The sequence below is a fragment of the Nerophis lumbriciformis genome, linkage group LG02, assembly GCF_033978685.3.
Source record: "Nerophis lumbriciformis linkage group LG02, RoL_Nlum_v2.1, whole genome shotgun sequence".
NCBI lineage: Eukaryota > Metazoa > Chordata > Actinopteri > Syngnathiformes > Syngnathidae > Nerophis > Nerophis lumbriciformis.
The window spans coordinates 10087501-10109286 of NC_084549.2; the positions used below are offsets into that span (position 1 = coordinate 10087501).

Below are 21786 nucleotides of genomic sequence, written 5' to 3' on the forward strand. Positions count from 1 at the left end.
TCCAACTCTTAATTACCGATTCCGATATCAACCGATACCGATATATACAGTCGTGGAATGAACACATTATTATGCCTAATTTTGTTGTGATGCCCCGCTGGATGCATTAAACAATGTAACAAGGTTTTCCAAAATAAATCAACTCAAGTTATGGAGAAAAAAAAATGCCAACATGGCACTGCCATATTTATTATTGAAGTCACAAAGTGCGTTATTTTTTTTTAACATGCCTCAAAACAGCAGCTTGGAATTTGGGACATGCTCTCCCTGAAGAGTTAGTGCTGCAAGGGATTCTGGGCATTTATTCTGTTGTGTTTATGTTGTGTTACGGTGCCGATGTTCTCCCGAAACGTGTTTTGTCATTCTTGTTTGGTGTGGGTTCACAGTGTGGCGCATATTTGTAACAGTGTTACAGTTGTTTATACGGCCACCCTCAGTGTGACCTGTATGGCTGTTGACCAAGTTATTGGCGCTCTGTACTTCTCCCTACGTCCGTGTACACAGCGGCGTTTTAAAATGTCATAAATTTTACTTTTTGAAACCGATACCGATAATTTCCGATATTACATTTCAAAGCTTTTATCGGCCGATAATATCGGCAGTCCGATATTATCGGACATCTCTAGTTACAATTCCATTCAGAATCAATTCTCGCAATATATTCTTTGGTACAAATAAAACTTTCTCAAAACAGGTTACAAAAGATCGTCTTGGCTGTAGATGTATGATAATAATAAACACACATATGGCCTGAAAAAGCCATTATTTTTTTATTTTTTAAAAGGCTTTTTAAAAATATGATTAAGAATCGATTAAGAATCAGAATTAATAAGAATCGCGTTTCAGATGGGAATACATTTTTTTTTAGCACCCCTAATGTTTACATAAATATTGGATATTTTTCTATTGTAAATTATATGTCTATGCACAAATCCCAAAACCAGTGAAGATGTCATGTTGTGTAAATGGTAAATAAAAACAGAATACAATGATTTGCAAATCCTTTTCAACTTATATTCAATTGAATAGACTGCAAAGACAAGATATTTAACGTTCGAACTGGTAAACTTTGGTATTTTATGCAAATATTAGCTCATTTGGAATTTGATGCTTGCAACGTGTTTCAAAAAAGCTGGCACAAGTGGCAAAAAAGACTGAGAAAGTTGAGGAATGCTCATCAAACACTTATTTGGAACATCCCACAGGTGTGCAGGCTAATTGGGAACAGGTGGGTGCCATGATTGGGTATAAAAGCAGCTTTCATGAAATGCTCAGTCATTCACAAACAAGGATGGGGGCGAGGGTCACCACTTTGTGAACAAATGCGTGAGCAAATTGTTTAAGAACAACATTTCTCAACGAGCTTTTGCAAGGAATTTAGGGATTTCACCATCTACGGTCTGTAATATCATCAAAGGGTTCAGAGAATCTGGAGAAATCACTGCATGTAAGCGATGATATTACGGACCTTCGATCCCTTAGGCGGTACTGCATCAAAAACCGACATCAGTGTGTAAAGGTTATCACCACATGGGCTCAAAAACACTTCAGAAAACCACTGTCAGTAACTACAGTTGGTTACTACGTCTGTAAGTGCAAGTTCAAACTCTCCTATGCAAGGCGAAAGCCATTTATCAACAACACCCAGAAATGCCGCCGGCTTCGCTGATCATCTAAGTTGGACTGATGCAAAGTGGAAAAGTGTTCTGTGGTCTGACGAGTCCACATTTCAAATTGTTTTTGGAAATTGTGGACGTTGTGTCCTCCGGAACAAAAAAGAAAAGAACCATCCGGATTGTTTTATAGGCGCAAAGTTGAAAAGTCACCATCTGTGATGGTATGGGGGTGTATTAGTGCCCAAGGTATGAGTAACTTACACATCTGTGAAGGCACCATTAATGCTGAAAGGTACATACAAGTTTTGGAGCAACATATGTTGCCATCCAATGGACGCCCCTGCTTATTTCAGCAAGACAATGCCAAGCCACGTGTTACAACAGCGTGGCTTTATAGTAAAATAGTGCGGGTACCCTTGTGACAACTGTTTTGCAATATGTTGCTGCCAATAAATACAAATATCAAGGGAGCAATTGAATCCTTAAGTTAAGTTAATGATTATTTGCAAAAAAATATATGTTTCTCAGTTTCGAACATTAAATATCTTGTCTTTGCAGTCTATTCAATTGAATATAAGTTGAAAAGGATTTGCAAATTATTGTATTCTGTTTTTATTTAGCATTTACACAAGATCACTTAAGACACGAATGCAATACAGAGAATGGACAGTAAATTGTTTGACAGTGGGATGCCAGGGAATGTGCTGTATTACAATGGAAACTAATTTAAATGTTGACTATTTTTGTTGACCTTTTTTAAGACGAGATTATTTCTTCAACTGTAAATCGTACAATTATGATAATATGATAATAGTAGTACCATTGTGATGCTCTTGTGAATAAATGGCTGTATCATTCCCCATTAATTAGACACAAAGAGAGAACATCACACACACACACACACACCTATTTGTAGGTTCACACACACACACACACACACACACACACACACACACACGGGTCATTAATGGTTACCTGTGGGCAACAGTCATCAATGATGTGATTATGAAACCAAAAAAAAAAAAACACAAAAGACCTTGAAGGTCCTCCACAACAGGAACCCAGATGAAAGACTAACATTTGTTTAATTTGTAATAAATATTTTTTTATGTATTAAATTCATAATCTTCTAGAAATAGTTGGAAAATGGGAAAGTGTGTCCTCCCTCTGGGCCCTGACAAGTGTTACAGTGTATTAATAAATACAAATATCAAGGGAGCAATTGAATCCTTAAACATCAGGCTGTGCAAAGTTTCACCAAGTCAAATATCACGTTAAAACTAGCTGAGGCAATTCCTGAGGGAATTGCGTGTGAATGCTCCAATGCTGAAGTTGAACTGAAATCCTGGAATTTTTTTTTTTTTAGAATTGTTGAAGTAGAGCACAAAATTCCTGAACAGGGTGAATATTTTGAAGTTGGAACGGTTTGAATCGGATAAAAAATGTGGGAGTTGTGGAACATTGAAGAATGTTGCATTCATTTCAATTGGAATTTTCCAAATATTTGGGATTTTCGGGAAAAGCGGGAATTTTTTTGAAAATGGTAAAAAGCTTGAATGGTCTGAATGAGTTGAAATGGTTGGTGTTGGAATTTTTCAAATCGCTAGAGAAATGTTGAAGAAGTCACATGTTTAATTGAGAAACGGTATTTTGGAATTCCTGGAATTTCGGGAATTTTTCCAAGTAAAAAAAAACACTTAATTTTTTTTGTCCTAATTAAGAGGAATGTTTTGATGGTAGAACGGTTGAAAAATGGGGGAGGAGTAGTCGCCAGAAAAAAGGCTGGAAATAGGGTTTTGGAAAACCGGGAATTCTGGAAAATCCAGGAATTGTTTTAAACTTGGAAAAAAATGTAGTTTAAATTTCCAGGATGGTGGAATGTGTTGAAGGTGGAATGGTATGAATTGGTTGAAAAATGTGGAAATGGTGGAAGTTTGAAAAATGTCCGATTCATTTTGAATGGGGAGAAATGTCCCGGAAAACCTGGAATTCTGGGATTTTGGGGAATTTGTCAAGAAAAAGCCTGCGATTCCCGAATAGGCTGAACAGTTTAAAGTTGGAACGGTTTGAATCGGATTAAAAAATGTGGAACTTTGAAGAATGTTGCATTCATTTCAATGGGAATTTTCCAAACATTTGGGAATTTCGGGAAAAGCGGGAATTTTTTGGAAAATGGTAAAAAGCTTGAATGGTCTGAATGAGTTGAAATGATTGGTGTTGGAATTTTTCAAATCGGTAGAGAAATGTTGAAGAAGTCACATGTTGAATTGAGAAATGGTATTATGGAATTCCTGGAAATTCGGGAATTTTTCCAGTTAAAAAAATACATAATTTTTTTTGTCCTAATTAAGAGGAATGTTTTGACGGTAGAATGGTTGAAGTGGGTTGAAAAATGTGGTAGGAGTAGTCGCCAGAAAAAAGGCTGGAAATAGGGCTTTGGAAAACCGGGAATTCTGAAAAATCCAGGATTTTTTTTAAACTTGGAAAAAATGTATTATACATTTCCAGGATGGTGGAATATGTTGAAGGTAGAATGGTATGAATTGGTTGACAAATGTGGAAATGGTGGAAGTTTGAAAAATGGCCAATTCATTTTGAATGGGGAAAAATGTCCTGGAAAACATGGAATTCTGGGAAATCTGGGAAATTTTTTGTATTTGTCCCGAATAGGCTGAACAGTTTGAAGTTGGAGCGGTTTGAATCGGATAAAAAAATGTGGGAATTGTGGAACTTTGAAGAATGTTGCATTCATTTCAATGTGAATTTTCAAAAAAATGTGGGAATTTCGGGAAAAAACGGGAATTTTTTTGAAAATGGTAAAAAGTTTGAATGAGTTGAAATGGTTGGAGTTGGAATTTTTCAAATCGGTATAGAAACGTTGAAGAAGTCACATGTTGATTTCATAAATGCCATTATGGAATTCCTGGAATTTCGGGAATTTTTCCAGTTGACAAAAAACAATTTTTTTGTCCTAATTAAGAGGAATGTTTTGACGGTAGAACGGTTGAAGTGGGTTGAAAAATGTGGTAGGAGTAGTCGCCAGAAAAAAGGCTGGAAATAGGGCTTTGGAAAACCGGGAATTCTGGAAAATCCAGGAATTTTTTTTAAACTCGGAAAAAATGTAGTTTAAATTTCCAGGATGGTGGAATGTGTTGAAGGTAGAATGGTATGAATTGGTTGAAAAATGTGAAAATGATGGAAGTTTGAAAAATGGCCAATTCATTTTGAATGGGAAAAACCAGGAATTCTGGGATTTTTTGGAATTTGTCAAGGAAACGCCCGCGATTCCCGAATAGGCTGAACAGTTTGAAGTTGGAACGGTTTGAATCAGATAAAAAAATGTGGGAATTGTGGAACTTTGAAGAATGTTGCATTCATTTCAATGGGAATTTTCCAAAAAAATTGGGAATTTCGGGAAAAACAGGAATTTTTTTGAAAATGGTAAAAAACTTGAATGGTCTGAATGAGTTGGTGTTGGAATTTTCAAATCGGTAGAGAAATGTTGAAGAAGTCACATGTTGAATTGAGGAATGGTATTATGGAATTCCTGGAATTTCGGGAATTTCTCCAGTTAAAAAAAACACTTAATTTTTTGTCCTAATTAAGAGGAATGTTTTGACGGTGAAACAGTTGAAGTGGGTTGAAAAATGTGGGAGGAATAGTCGCCAGAAAAAAGGGTGGAAATAGGGCTTTGGAAAACCGGGAATTCTGGAAAATCCAGGAATTGTTTTAAACTTGGAAAAAATGTAGTTTAAATTTCCAGGATGGTGGAATGTGTTGAAGGTAGAATGGTATGAATTTGTTGAAAAATGTGGAAATGGTGGAAGTTGGAAAAATGGCCAATTCATTTTGAATGGGGAAAAATGTCCCGGAAAACCTGGAAGTCTGGGATATTTGGGAATTCGTCAAGAAAAAGCTTGCAATTCCCGAGTAGGTTGAACAGTTTGAATCGGATTAAAAAATGTGGGAATTGTGGAACTTTGAAGAATGTTGCATTCATTTCAATGTGAATTTTCTAAAAAATTTGGGAATTTCGGGAAAAAACAGGAATTTTTTTGAAAATGGTCAAAAGTTTGAATGGTTTGAATGAGTGGAAATGGTTGGAGTTTGAATTTTTCAAATCGGTAGAGAAATGTTGAAGAAGTCACATGTTGATTTGATAAATGGCATTATGGAATTCCTGGAATTTCGGGAATTTTTCCAGTTAAAAAAATATATAATTTTTTTTGTCCTAATTAAGAGGAATGTTTTGACGGTGGGACGGTTAAAGTGGGTTGAAAAATGGGGGAGGAGTAGTCGCCAGAAAAAAGGCTGGAAATAGGGCTTTGGAAAAACGGGAATTCTGAAAAATCCAGGAATTTTGTTAAACTTGGAAAAAATGTATTATACATTTCCAGGATGGTGGAATGTGTTGAAGGTGTAATGGTATGAATTGGTTGAAAAATGTGGAAATGGTGGAAGTTTGAAAATTGGCCAATTCATTTTGAATGGGGAAAAATGTCCCGGGAAACATGGAATTCTGGGAAATCTGGGAATTTTTTTGAATTTTTCAAGAAAAAGCCCGCGATTCCCGAGTAGGTTGAACAGTCTGAAGTTGGAACGGTTTGAATCGGATAAAAAATGTGGGAGTTGTAGAACTTTGAAGAATGTTGCATTCATTTTAATGGGAATTTTCAAAGAATTTGGGAATTTCGGGAAAAGTGGGAATTTTTTTGAAAATGGTAAAAAGCTTTAATGGTCTGAATGAGTTGAAATGGTTGGTGTTGGAATTTTTCAAATCGCTAGAGAAATGTTGAAGAAGTCACATGTTTAATTGAGAAATGGTATTATGGAATTCCTGGAATTCCTGGAATTTCGGGAAAACCGGGAATTTTTCCAGTAAAAAAAAAAAAACACTTAATTTTTTGTCCTAATTAAGAGGAATGTTTAGACGGTGGAATGGCTGAAGTGGGTTGAAAAATGTGGGAGGAATAGTCGCCAGAAAAAAGGGTGGAAATAGGGCTTCGGAAAACCGGGAATTCTGGAAAATCCAGGATTTATTTTTTTTAACTTGGAAAAAATGTAGATTAGGCTGAACAGTTTGAAGTTGGAACGATTTGAATTGGATTAAAAAATGTGGGAATTGTGGAACTTTGAAGAATGTTGCATTAATTTCAATGGGAATTTTCTAAAAAATTTGGGAATTTTAGGAAAAAATGGGAATTTTTTTGAAAATAGTAAAAATTTTGAATGGTTTGAATGAGTTGAAATGGCTGGTGTTGGAATTTTTCAAATCGGTAGAGAAATGTTGAAGAAGTCACATGTTGATTTGATAAATGGTATTATGGAATTCCTGGAATTTCGGGGATTCTTCCAGTTTTAAAAAAAAACAATTAATTTTTGTGTCCTAATTAAGAGGAATTTTTTGACGGTGGAACGGTTGAAGTGGGTTGAAAAATGTGGGAGGAGTAGTCGCCAGAAAAAATGGTGGAAATAGGGCTTTGGAAAACCGGGAATTCAGGAAAATCCAGGAATTTTTTAAACTTGGAAAAAAAGGTAGTATACATTTCCAGGATGGTGGAATGTGTTGAAGGTGGAATGGTATGAATTGGTTGAAAAATGTGGAAATGGTGGAAGTTGGAAAATTGGCCAATTCATTTTGAATGGGGAAAATGTCCCGGAAAACCCGGAATTCTGGGATTTTTGGGAATTTGTCAAGAAAAAGCCTGCGATTCCCGAATAGGCTGAACAGTTTAAAGTTGGAACGGTTTGAATCGGATAAAAAATGTGGGAGTTGTAGAACTTTGAAGAATGTTGCATTCATTTCAATGGGAATTTTCCAAAAAAATTGGGAATTTCGGGAAAAACAGGAATTTTTTTGAAAATGGTAAAAAACTTGAGTGGTCTGAATGAGTTGGTGTTGGAATTTTTAAATCGGTAGAGAAATGTTGAAGAAGTCACATGTTGAATTGAGGAATGGTATTATGGAATTCCTGGAATTTCGGGAATTTTTCCAGTTAAAAAAAACACTTAATTTTTTGTCCTAATAAAGAGGAATGTTTTGACGGTGAAACAGTTGAAGTGGGTTGAAAAATGTGGGAGGAGTAGTCGCCAGAAAAAAGGGTGGAAATAGGGCTTTGGAAAACCGGGAATTCTGGAAAATCCAGGAATTGTTTTAAACTTGGAAAAAATGTAGTTTAAATTTCCAGGATGGTGGAATGTGTTGAAGGTAGAATGGTATGAATTTGTTGAAAAATGTGGAAATGGTGGAAGTTGGAAAAATGGCCAATTCATTTTGAATGGGGAAAACCAGGAATTTTGGGATTTTTTGGAATTTGTCAAGGAAACGCCCGCGATTCCCGAATAGGCTGAACAGTTTGAAGTTGGAACGGTTTGAATCAGATAAAAAAATGTGGGAATTGTGGAACTTTGAAGAATGTTGCATTCATTTCAATGGGAATTTTCCAAAAAAATTGGGAATTTCGGGAAAAACAGGAATTTTTTTGAAAATGGTAAAAAGCTTGAATGGTCTGAATGAGTTGGTGTTGGAATTTTCAAATCGGTAGAGAAATGTTGAAGAAGTCACATGTTGAATTGAGGAATGGTATTATGGAATTCCTGGAATTTCGGGAATTTTTCCAGTTAAGAAAAACACTTAATTTTTTGTCCTAATTAAGAGGAATGTTTTGACGGTGAAACAGTTGAAGTGGGTTGAAAAATGTGGGAGGAGTAGTCGCCAGAAAAAAGGGTGGAAATAGGGCTTTGGAAAAACGGGAATTCTGGAAAATCCAGGAATTGTTTTAAACTTGGAAAAAATGTAGTTTAAATTTCCAGGATGGTGGAATGTGTTGAAGGTGGAATGGTATGAATTGGTTTACAAATGTGGAAATGGTGGAAATTTGAAAAATGGCCAATTCATTTTGAATGGGGAAATATGTCCCGGAAAACCTGGAATTCTGGGATATTTGGGAATTTGTCAAGAAAAAGCTTGCGATTCCCGAGTAGGTTGAACAGTTTGAATCGGATTTAAAAATGTGGGAATTGTGGAACTTTGAAGAATGTTGCATTCATTTCAATGTGAATTTTCTAAAAAAATTTGGGAATTTCGGGAAAAAACAGGAATTTTTTTGAAAATGGTAAAAAGTTTGAATGGTTTGAATGAGTTGAAATGGTTGGAGTTTGAATTTTTCAAATCGGTAGAGAAATGTTGAAGAAGTCACATGTTGATTTGATAAATGGTATTATGGAATTCCTGGAATTTCGGGAATTTTTCCAGTTAAAAAAAATCAATTTTTTGTCCTAATTAAGAGGAATGTTTTGACGGTGGAACGGTTGAAGTGGGTTGAAAAATGTGGAAATGGTGGAAGTTTGAAAATTGGCCAATTCATTTTGAATGGGGAAAAATGTCCCGGAAAACCTGGAATTCTGGGAAATCTGGGAAATTTTTTGTATTTGTCAAGGGAAATCCCGCAATTCCTGAATAGGCTGAACAGTTTGAAGTTGGAACGGTTTGAATCGGATTTAAAAATGTGGGAATTGTGGAACTTTGAAGAATGTTGCATTCATTTCAATGTGAATTTTCAAAAAAAAATGTGGGAATTTCGGGAAAAAAACGGGAATTTTTTTTGAAAATGGTAAAACGTTTGAATGGTTTGAATGAGTTGAAATGGTTGGATTTGGAATTTTTCAAATCGGTAGAGAAATGTTGAAGAAGTCACATGTTGATTTGATAAATGGCATTATGGAATTCCTGGAATTTCGGGACTTTTTCCAGTTAAAAAATATATAATTTTTTTGTCCTAATTAAGAGGAATGTTTTGATGGTGGGACGGTTGAAGTGGGTTGAAAAATGGGGGAGGAGTAGTCGCCAGAAAAAAGGCTGGAAATAGGGTTTTGGAAAACCGGGAATTCTGGAAAATCCAGGAATTTTTTTAAACTTGGAAAAAAAGTAGTATACATTTCCAGGATGGTGGAATATGTTGAAGTTGGAATTGCATGAATTGGTTTAAAAATGTGGAAATGGTGGAAGTTTGAAAAATGGCCAATTCATTTTGAATGGGGAAAAATGTCCCGGAAAACATGGAATTCTGGGAAATCTGGGAATTTTTTTTTTAATTTGTCAAGAAAAAGCCCGCGATTCCCGAGGAGGGAATCGCAGTCTGAAGTTGGAACGGTTTGAATCGGGTGAAAAATGTGGACGGTAGAGCGCGCCAAAATCTGGAGAAGAAGAAGAAGTTGAAAAATAAATAGATTAATTTTGGTGTAGAAAACCATATGTGTGAATGCATTGGAGCATTCACACAATAAATGAATTAAAAAAACAACAACACTCAGATTGAATAGCCCCCATAAAGAAAACGAGCATGCTCATAAATCCAAAGGAGATTAAAAAATCAACGACAGTTCCACGTTACAACGTTGCTGCCCCGATGTGAGATGTTCCAGACGTGGACGTCTTGGAGAGCATCTCATATTGTGAGCAACAAGGCCGGACATCCGTGTGTGAAGGTTGTCATGCAGAAAAACCACAACAGCGTGAGTGGACAGAAACGAAGAAGGAGGGCGGGGGCGGGGCACCGCAGTACAGGTAAAGGCACAGGTGCGTAGATGCAGACGGTTGCAGTAACTTCTGTGCAGTTGGATTGTTTCTCCAACACCAAACTGACAGGAAGTGAGCTGACTTAAGGACATCTACTGGAGAGACGCACACGTGGGCGTGGACTGGGACAAGCACGTACACACACACATATATTTGGTCCTTTCTCCCATTTGATTGCACACACAAAACAAACACACACACACACATACATGCACAGCAAGTGATGGAATGGAAAATGTTTGGGGTGGGGGATGGGTGTGGTTTTAAATGTGGATACACTTAAAGCTATCCAAAATTTCCATGCCTTTTGTTTTAGTTTTTTCCCCCCCTGGGTGTGCGAGTGATTTAGGCCGCGTTCACACTTGTGGTTCAGACCCCCCGGTTTGGACCAAATATATACAAAAAACTTGGTTTGAACATTATCACTAAGCGTCAATATATACCTTGATGGTGCAGAAAAAAGACCATATATTTTTTTAACCGATTTCCCTAACTCTAAATGGGTGAATTTTGGCGAATTAAACGCCTTTCTAATATTCGCTCTCGGAGCGATGACGTCACAACGCGGCGTCACATCGGGAAGCAATCCGCCATTTTCTCAAACACCGAGTCAAATCACGCTCTGTTATTTTCCGTTTTTTCGACTGTTTTCCGTACCTTGGAGACATCATGCCTCGTCGGTGTAACAACACGAACAGGGACGGATTCAAGTTGCACCAGTGGCCCAAAAGATGCGAAAGTGGCAAGAAATTGGACGTTTGTTCCGCACACTTTACCGACGAAAGCTATGCTACGACAAGAGATGGCAAGAATGTGTGGATATCCTGCGACACTCAAAGCAGATGCATTTCCGACGATAAAGTCAAAGAAATCTGCCGCCAGACCCCCATTGAATCTGCCGGAGTGTGTGAGCAATTCAGGGACAAAGGACCTCTGTAGGACAGCAAGCAATGGCGGCAGTTTGTTCCCGCAGACGAGCGAGCTAAACCCCCTATCGACCCTAGCTTCCCTGGTTTGCTGACATCAACTCCAAAACTGGACAAATCAGCTTTCAGGAAAAGAGCGCGGATGAGGGTATGTCTACAGAATATATTAATTGATGAAAATTGGGCTGTCTGCACTCTCAAAGTGCATGTTGTTGCCAAATGTATTTCATATGCTGTAAACCTAGTTCATAGTTGTTAGTTTCCTTTAATGCCAAACAAACACATACCAATCGTTGGTTAGAAGGCTATCGCCGAATTTGTCCTCGCTTTCGGCTGTCGTGTCGTTTCCGTCGGTTTCGCTTGCATACGGTTCAAACCGATATGGCTCAATAGCTTCAGTTTCTTCTTCAATTTCGTTTTCGCTACCTGCCTCCACACTACAACCATCCGTTTCAATACATGCGTAATCTGTCGAATCGCTTAAGCCGCTGAAATCCGAGTCTGAATCCGAGCTAATGTCGCTATAGCTTGCTGTTCTTTCCGCCATGTTTGTTTGTGTTGGCTTCACTATGTGACGTCACAGGAAAATGGACGGGTGTATATAACGATGGTTAAAATCAGGCACTTTGAAGCTTTTTTTTAGGGATATTGCGTGATGGGTAAAATTTTGAAAAAATCTTCGAAAAATATAAGCCACTGGGAACTGATTTTTAATGGTTTTAACCATTCTGAAATTGTGATAATGTTCCCCTTTAAAATACGTACTTTTAAAGAGCATTGTCACACGCACAGATTACAGTGTTTCCCATAGGACTGGAAGGTACCGTATTTTTCGGAAATATGACCATATCACACCAACTCTCAAATCCCTTCACTGGTTTCCTGTTCCACTCAGGATTGAATTCAAAGTCTCCCTACTAACCCACCAGTGCCTCCATGGAAATGCCCCCCTCTACCTCAAAGAACTACCGGTACTCACCCCCAAATCCTCCACACGACACCTCCTCCAACCTCCGAGGACAAAGCTACGAACAATGGGAGACCGGGCTTCCTGCTCCGCCGCTCCCAGTCTGTGGAACGCTCTCCCTGACCACCTGAGGGCACCACAGACTGCGGATGCTTTTAAAAAAGGCCTTTTTTTAGATATATGCATACTAGTTTTAGCTATTTGGCTGTTCTAGTTTTTATTTGTATTTATTTTTTATTACCTTTTAATTTTTATTTATTTTTTAATACACTGTAGCACTTTGAGGTTGTTTACTCAATGTAAAGTGATTTTTACAAATAAAATCTATTTTTATTATTATTATTTTCGGACTTTTTTCCAACGCTTTGTACCCTGCGGATTATAAAACGGCACAGCTAATTTATGGATTTTTTTCTTGGCCAATGGCCACGATGGTTTGTATACAACAAATTAGGGTTAGTATTGGTACCAATACCAATATTTTGGTATTGGTACCAACATGTAATTCGATACTTTTCAAAATTAAGGGCGCTACCGAACATGCTCGTCTGCTCGTAAAATAGCAATGTCACGACGTGACGACGACGAGGGGGCGAGGGGGTGGGGGACCGGTACCTTTTAGAGGCGGTATAGTACCGAATGTGATTCATTAGTATCGCGGTACATGTGTGTGTGTGACAATCATTGGTACTTCAACTTCAACTATACTAATACCGGTATACCGTACAACCCTAGTACAGAGTTGGAATGACAAGCTACAGAGTTCCAGTGTAAAGTATTTGTAAAAAAAAACTAACGGCACATTTTTTTTCTGTGGCGGTCTGAATTTATTTGCGGTGGGCCGCCACAGAAAAAGGTATGTGTGGGAAACACTGCAGAGGGAGAAAGCAATGCCGGTCTATGTTTCTTGGACATGTGCAAAACCCCAAAACCAGTGAAGTTGTCATGTTGTGTAAATGGTAAATAAAAACAGAATACAATGATTTGCAAATCATATTCAACTTATATTCAATTGAACAGACTGCAAAGACAAGATATTTAACGTTCAAACTGGAAAACTTTGTTATTTTTTTGCAAATATTAGCTCATTTGGCATTTGATGCCTGCAACATGTTTCAAAAAAAGCTGGCACAAGTGGCAAAAAAAACTGAGGAAGTTAAGGAATGCTCATCAAACACTTATTTGGAACATCCCACAGGGGAACAAGCTAATTGGGAACAGGTGGGTGCCATGATTGAGTATAAAAGAAGCTTCCATGAAATGTTCGGTCGTTCGCAAACAAGAATGGGGCGAGGGTCACCACTTTGTGAACAAATGCGTGAGCAAATTGTTGAACAGTTTAAGAACAACATTTCTCAACCAGCTATTGCAAGGAATTTAGGGATTTCACCATCTACGGTCCGTAATATCATCAAAAGGTTCAGGGAATCTGGAGAAGTCACTGCACGTAAGCAATGATATTACGGACCTTCGATCCCTTAGGCGGTCAAAAACTGACATCAGTGTGTAAATGATATCACCACATGGGCTCAAGAATACTTCAGAAAACCACTGTCAGTAACTACAGTTGGTCGCTACACCTGTAAGTGCAAGTTAAAACTCTGCTATGCAAAGCGAAAGCCATTTATCAACAACACCCAGAAATGCCGCCGGCTTCGCTGTTCATCTAAGATGGACTGATGCAAAGTGGTAAAGTGTTCTGTAGTCTGATGAGTCCACATTTCAAAAGGTGCAGAGAATCTGGAGAAATCACTGCACGTAAGCGGCAAGGCTGAAAACCAACATTAAATGCCCGTAACCTTCTATCCTTCAGGCGATACTGAATATATTCAATTGAAAATACGTTGAAAAAGACTTGAAAATCATTGTATTCTGTTTTTATTTACACAACGTGCCAACTTCAGTGGTTTTGGGTTTTGTACATTAGTCTTCAATTTTCAGCTCATGAGAACCGAATTGCAACCGGGGCTCCTTTTGTCAAGCGGTCTCAGGCGACTTGTCCGGTGCACACCGCGCTCGCCGAGCAAACCTACCGGAGTTCCTTCTAACCGGACCAAACACGACAAGTGTGAACGCACCCTAAGAAGCGAGAATTGGCGCCAAGGGACAAGACTACGCTGTTTGGTGTTATATGACCGCTGATGGCGGGGAATGAGTCGACTTATTGCAGGTCCAGAATGTAGAAGAAGAAGATTATCAGTGTTATCGGCAGCACATCTGAAGACATCACTTTTTATTATTATTATTATTTTATTTTTATTTTTTTCTGTCTTGCCTCTGGTGAGGGCGGTCGCATTTTTTCCCGCTCCCTTCTTCTCCCTGCTTGCTCTCTTTGTTTTGTCTTGTCTACCCTTTTTTGAAGCCTCTTTCTTAGCGCCGTCCTCCAAATCTAAACATCAGACATGGAAATGCTCAGCTGGACTCTCGACTCAATTGACAAAATCTGAACTGAATCGCAAGATGGATCGCGTCATGGAAAAGCTGGTTGAAAGGGAAACATTTGGCCATGAGGGCCAGCATGGACGAATAGAACAGACAAGCCATTGTAATGTCTGCTCGCGGAAAAACAAAAATCCTAATCTACGATTTGACTCCCTCGAATGGCCTTGACGCAGGAGCAGGCTGTTCTGAAAACATCCCAGAGGACCATACTTGCCAACCTTGAGACCTCCGATTTCAGGAGGTGGGGGGCGGGGGGCGTGGTTGGGGGCGGGGCGTGGTTGGGGGCATGGTTAAGAGGGGAGGAGTATATTTACAGCTAGGATTCACCAAGTCAAGTATTTTATATATATATATATATATATATGTATTTTATATATATATATATATATATATATATATATATAAATAAAAGAAATACTTGAATTTCAGTGTTCATTTAATTACACATATACACACACATAACACTCATCTACTCATTGTTGAGTTAAGGGTTGAATTGTCCATCCTTGTTCTATTTGTCACTATTTTTCGAACCATGCTGAACGCCCTCACTGATGATGCATTGCTGTGTGGCACGCAAAAAGTGCTTTCATCAAATGCACTAGATGGCAGTATTGTCCTGTTTAAGAGTGTCACAACATTGCTGTTTACGGCAGACGAACTGCTTTACGGTAGACGAAATGCTGTTGTTGTGTGTTGTTACCGCGCTGGGAGGACGTTAATGAAACTGCCTAACAATAAACCCACATAAGAAACCAAGAACTCGCCCTCCATCATTCCACAGTTATAACGTGATTGGGCAGGTACGCCGTTTATATTGTGTGCCTGAATTTCGGGAGATTTTCGGGAGAAAATTTGTCCCGGGAGGTTTTCGGGAGAGGCGCTGAATTTCGGGAGTCTCCCGGAAAATCCGGGAGGGTTGGCAAGTATGCCGAGGACACCTCAATGATGACCTCCCTCCCTCCTCAAGGACACCTGAAGTCGAACTTTTGCCTATGGACACTACATCAACACACCCAAGACAATGGGCATATACACACACACACCCCCTCTCCCACCCCACGCCTTCACCGCCGCTTGATTCCCCTTCGGGGTGATGGACGGCTGGCAGCGCTTCATAGCAGCAGTCGACCTCCAGGGCCCCGACTCCCGCCCCCTCTGTTGCGAGTTGTCGTGATTAAATGTAACATGTTTATGTGTGCATGGCATGGAGGTTTTTTCCCGCTCCCTTCTTCTCCCTGCTTGCTCTCTTTGTTTTGTCTTGTCTACACTTTTTTGAAGCCTCTTTTTTTGCGCCGTCCTCCAAATCTAAACATCAGACATGGAAATGCTCAGCTGGACTCTCGACTCAATTGACAAAATCTGAACTGAATCGCAAGATGGATCACGTCATGGAAAAGCTGGTTGAAAGGGAAAAATGAGGGCCAGCATGGACGAATAGAACAGACAAGCCATTGTAATGTCTGCTCGCGGAAAAACAAAAATCCTAATCTACGATTTGACTCGAATGGCCTTGACACAGGAGCAGGCTGTTCTGAAAACATCCCCGAGGACACCTCAATGATGACCTCCCTCCCTCCTCAAGGACACCTGGAGTCGAACTTTTGCTTGCGTGCAGAACGACCTCAGGCCTATGGACACTACATCAACACACCCAAGACAATGGGCATATACACACACACACACCCTCTACCACCCCACGCCTTCACCACCGCTCGATTCCCCTTCGGAGTGATGGACGGCTGGCAGCGCTTCATAGCAGCAGTCGACCTCCAGAGCCCCGACTCCCGCCCCCTCTGTTGCGAGTTGTCGTGATTAAATGTAACATGTTTATGTGTGCATGGCATGGAGGTTTTTTCCCACTCCAGACTAGGCCCCCTTAGTAGCCCAGTTTAGATTGTACTTTTTTTACTCATCTTCTTCCCCAGCGTTTTACCGTTTTCCCACCTTTTAAGGGGCGCCTCGTGGCAACCCATCAGCGTACCTGTTCTGTAACCCTGTACACTGTTTGTTTGTCTAATCTTGAACGGGTTTGTGCTAAAAACATAGTTTCGTTGTACTTGTTGCAATGACAATAAAGACCTATCCTATCCTATCCCTATCTGCGTGTGCTAGCGCCAACCACGAAGGCACAGATTGGACAGCCTGTCAAGTCATCGGATTTGAACCAAAACAAAGGAAACAAGTTAGGTCACAACTGAGGAAAAGGGAACTGAAAGAGTGAGAGGACTCGACGAAGCGAAGGGCTGGCATAAGAGGACAAAATCAAAGGTAGATGTGGAGAGGGTGAGCGTTTGGCCTTGGTACAGCGACAACAGCAAAGACAAGGACTCCTACAAACACGTCCAAATTGAGCTAGCTGGCTTTTTTTCTGACTCTGCCTGCAAAGAAGTTAGTGCATTGAGCACAAGGGGACACCAGAAAGATATCAAAGACAAGAGTTAGGAGTGTGTGAGATAGCGTTTGGGGGGGCTGGGGAGACTCCCAAAGTCAGAAGCGTTAAAGTAGTGGCGATTGGAGCGCAACTTTGGAAGTAAGATAGGGAAGAGGGCGTACCGCTTTCGGCTTCTGCAAACAACAAGAACAAAATCTCAAATCAAACAGTTATCATCCACATCAAAGGAAATGGAGAAGAACAACCAACGCTTTCCCGACGTTTGGATGCTTTATCGGGAGTTAAAGTTGAGGCCTCAAAGAACTCAGTTTGAGTTTGACGCTTAAGTAAACTTAAAGACCCCAGTGGGATGAAACCTTGGGGGTATCTTTGACACGGGGGAGCGGGAGTAGGATTGTACAAAGGAGGATTAGAGCCACACTGAAAAACAAATAAAGCTACAGGAACCATGTTGGAATTTGGCGTGAAATACAATATATTGCTAAATGTATTTGGCCACTGTGGAGAATGGGTATATGTTTAAGAGTTCTTTCTTTATTCAGTCATGTTTAAAACAGCTAGTGTTTTTCCATTTGTGCTCTTTCTGTTTTTTCATTTTATGTCCGCAAAGTAAACTGTGTGTGTTGCCTTGAAGGCTTGCAATGTAGGAGTTGGAGTACTCCCTTATATCTTATCTGTATTAGAACAATGAGACTGTGTTCCTTTTCAAGGAGTTGTCTCTTCCTGTTTGAGTGTTAGACCATCCCGGACAAGCCCCCAAATTGTTGCGTCTGACCAGTATTCCCTCTCAGGGGAATTAAAGTCACTGGTCAATCCCAAGTTCTTTCAGATGACATATATGCAGTATAAAAAGGACCATCCCGAGAAGCCGGTATGAATGTATTGATGTGGGCTGGTCTCCTGAAGCTTCAGTAAAACATAATAGTCCTATTCTGTCTTGATGGTCCTTCTTACTCTGCATATATGTCATCTGAAAGAATTTGGGATTGACCAGTGACTTTAACACCACCCATCCAAATGATCAGAATCAGGTGTCCTAATCACTTGGGCATGGAGACTGTTTCTACAAACATTTGTGAAAGAGTGGGCCACTCTCAGGAGCTCAGGGATTTCCAGCGTGGAACTGTCATAGGATGCCACCTGTGCAACAAATCCAGCCGTGAAATTGCCATAAAGACACGGATGACAGAGTCTGTTGTGGATGAACTTGACTGCCCTGCACAGAGTCCTGACCTGAACCCGATAGAAACACCTTTGGGATTAATTAGAATGGAGACTGAGAGCCAGGCCTTCTCGACCAACATCAGTGTGTGACTTCACCAAATGCGCTTTTGGAAGAATGGTGGACAATTCCTATAAACACACTCTGCAACCTTGTGGACAGCCTTCCCAGAAGAGTTAAAGCTATAATAGCTGGAAAAGGTGGACCGACATCATATTGAACCCTATGGGTTAGGAATGGGATGGCACTTCAAGTTCATATGTGACTCAAGGCAGGTGGCCAAATACTTTTGGCAATATAGTGTACTTAATATTTACCACTCAGGGGACAGAAACTGAACTTTTCGTCCTTTCGGTAATTTTTTGCTGTAATTTGGCAAACATTATATGTGATCTTTCTTAAGAGTGTTTTTCATGTGTCAAAATGTTCATAGGTGTACGATACACTGGGAATAAAAACACTTCTGGATTCATATTTTTAATGCTCATTCAGCCCTAAAAATATATACCAAACATGTAAGTTTTTATTTTATTTTAACCCTTTGAATGCCTTTTGATCAAATTATGTCAGTGATCAATTACAGTAAAAATTTGCATAACATGAGTTATTTTACTCATTTAAACTTGCAACATTATATATATATATATGTTGCATAATATATATATATATATATATATATATATATATATATATATATATATATATATATATATACAGTATATATATATATATATATATATATATATATATATATATATATATATATATGTATACATATATATATATATATGTGTATATATATATATATTTATGTATGTGTATACATATATATATATATATATATACTGTATATATGTGTATATATATATATATATATATATATATATATATATATATATATATATATATATATATATATATATATATAATAAAAAAAAACCAATGAAGTTAATTAAAATTGAAGATAATTAAAATTGAATGTTAAGCCATTCTTCTATGATGAAAAAAACAAAAAAAACAATACAACCGGACGAGCCCACAAAAGTTATCTTAGTATTATTTTACTAGAAAAACAGACCTAATATTATAGAAATTAAGTTGTAATTTTTATGAGAGAAAATATAGAAATGGAAAAAAAATTTTTATAAAAATAAAACTTTATATGGTCGATATTTTTGTTTAAGATTGAAGTTTATTAAGATATTTGAGCAAAGAAGTAAAAAATAAATAAAAAATAAAATAAAAAATAATCCAGAATGTTTTTACCTCCTTCAAAAACAAGTTTAGCCATTCTTTTATGATGGAAAAAAACCAAACAAACAGAGCAAGCCCACAAAAATTATTTTAGTATTATTTTACAAGAAAAATGGACCTAATATTACAGAAATTAAGTTGTAATTTTAATGAGAGAAAATATAACAACCGGACAAGTTGTGAAATGTCAGTTCTCAATTACAGCACAAATTTGCATAACATGAGTCATTTTACTTATTTAAACCTGCAACATTATCTGATTAAAAGGCCTTCAAAAGGGGGGGGGGGGGGGGATAAATAAATAAATAAAAACATTATATGTTTGATAGTTTTGTTTAGGACTGGAGTTTATTAAGAGATTTGAGCAAAAAACTAAAAAAAAAAAAAGAATCATAAATGTTTTTACCCCCTTCAAAAACTTAAGGACTCTTATGTCCGGTTTGGCTTTCAAGATAATTAAAATTTAATGTTAAGCCATTCTTTTATGATGAAAAAAAACCCCAATACATCCGGACAAGCCCCCGAAATTTATCTAAGTATTATTTTACTGGAAAAACAGACCTAATATTATAGAAATTAAGTAGTATTTTTATGAGAGAAAATATAGAAATAAAGTATTATTTGTTACACAAGTTGTGACATTTCAGATATCAATTACAGTACAAATTTTCATAACATGAGTCATTTTACTCATTCAAACCTGCAACATTATCTGATTAAAAGGCCTTCAAAAGGGGAAAAAAAACAAAAACAAACATTATATGTTTGATAGTTTTGTTTAGGACTGGAGTTTATTAAGAGATATGAGCAAAATAGTAAAACAAATAAAAATAAATAATCCAAAATGTTGACTACAAAGGCGGACGCGCAATTTTACAGGATTTACGCAGATCCCAAATACAGATCAGCAGGTACCAGAAGGTAATAAAAGTTGCCTTTGCATAATATTGCAAAACAAAACCTTATACACACCTCATAATAATACTCCTATGTTGAAGCACAGTACAATCCATCAAGCTTACCAAAGTCGTACTAAAACATTTTATGATGAAAAAAAAAAACCCAATACAACCGGACAAGCCCCCAAAATGTATCTAAGTATTATTTTATTGGAAAAACAGACCTTTTGAGTGCCGTGTGTAATGTTCTATATTTTCAATGGAACATAAGAAATGTTGGTGTTGTTTACTTGAGTCATACAGCAGTCTACACGTATCTCTTATGTGTGACTGCCATCTACTGGTCACACTTATCATTACACCATGTACCAAATAAAATAGCTTTGAGGTGGGTATGCTCAACCAAAACATATTTATACACCGGGTTATAAGGCACACTGTCGAGTTTTGAGAGAAAAAAAATGATTTTAAGTGCGCCTTATAGTCCGGAAAATACCGTACTTGCTTTCCTTTTCACTATGGCTCTAATACTGCTTTGCCGGAGCAGTGCACGTGTGTGTTTCGGGGGAAGGTGGAATAAAGCCGACAGGAAAACAAGAGAAGTTAAGAAAAAAACGTAGCATGGAAATCAAAAGTGCAGCAGACAACAGTACGTACTGCATCGCTGAAATCGACCTTAGAATCGCTTTCTGCAAGACTTCATTGACCTTGTTATTGTGGAATCAGGGCTACCACTAGACTATCATTTAGCAGGAGGAATGAGTCATTTAATGGTTGGTATGGATCCAAACATCTGTGGAAGAATGAAAAAGGGTGCATGCTCTCTGTCACCGAGTTAGTGTTCTTATTGCATTTGATGCTACAACACCATCAAATGCGTTGCAACATCACGTGTCATGGTAGTGTTTGTGGGGTAGGCGGGACTTTCGAGCGTCTTTTTTTTTCTTCCTCCACATACTGTACAAACCTGCTCTCTCTTTGCTCCGACTTGTACTCGATGGCAATGAGCAACAGCTTCAGCTTCACATAACACAGCCTGAAACGTAGGTCGTGGAGATGTTAGAGAGGCGGCGGCTCGCTCCCGGCGGACGACAACAACAACTTACCGTCGGCGGTGGTCTCGGAGGGTGGGGCAGAAAGAAGGGGTACTTACTCGCACACAGTGGGGAAGGAGAGGCCCACAAAGGCACTGGACAAATACTCTGTGTACATCTCATTAGCCACTCCTTCAAGGTAATACTTCTGCCAGGTGTCCTCCTCGATCTGGGGGTGGAGGGATGGTAGAAAAGTAATGAATACATATATACAGTCGTGGTCAACACACTTATGAAGGACATAATGTCATGGCTGTCTTGAGTTTTCAATCATATCTACGACTCGACAAAAATGTAGCTGTTTGGCCACAATACCCAGCAAAAGTTGAGGTCTTTAATCCAAAGTACACAATTCCTACCGTCAAGCATGGTGGTGGTAGTATTATGCTCTGG

The 21786-nt window shown here is 38.5% G+C and overlaps 1 protein-coding gene across 23 annotated transcripts in view; it reads right to left on the reverse strand.

Annotated features, from left to right (window-relative positions):
* The window catches only part of kcnma1a (potassium large conductance calcium-activated channel, subfamily M, alpha member 1a), a 691811-nt gene that overhangs the window by 203832 nt on the left and 466193 nt on the right, over positions 1-21786 (reverse strand). For 16 of the 23 annotated variants that reach the window (XM_061936588.1, XM_061937671.2, XM_061936669.1 and 13 more), the window contains exons 15-17: positions 21453-21562; positions 21267-21335; positions 17086-17097 (exon numbers count right to left, since the gene is read on the reverse strand). In XM_061936588.1, the coding sequence (XP_061792572.1) occupies positions 17086-17097; positions 21267-21335; positions 21453-21562 (191 nt within the window). The remainder of the gene's footprint in view (positions 1-17085; positions 17098-21266; positions 21336-21452; positions 21563-21786) is intronic. The other 7 variants (XM_061936904.1, XM_061937688.2, XM_061936820.2 and 4 more) reach the window with 1 other exon arrangement.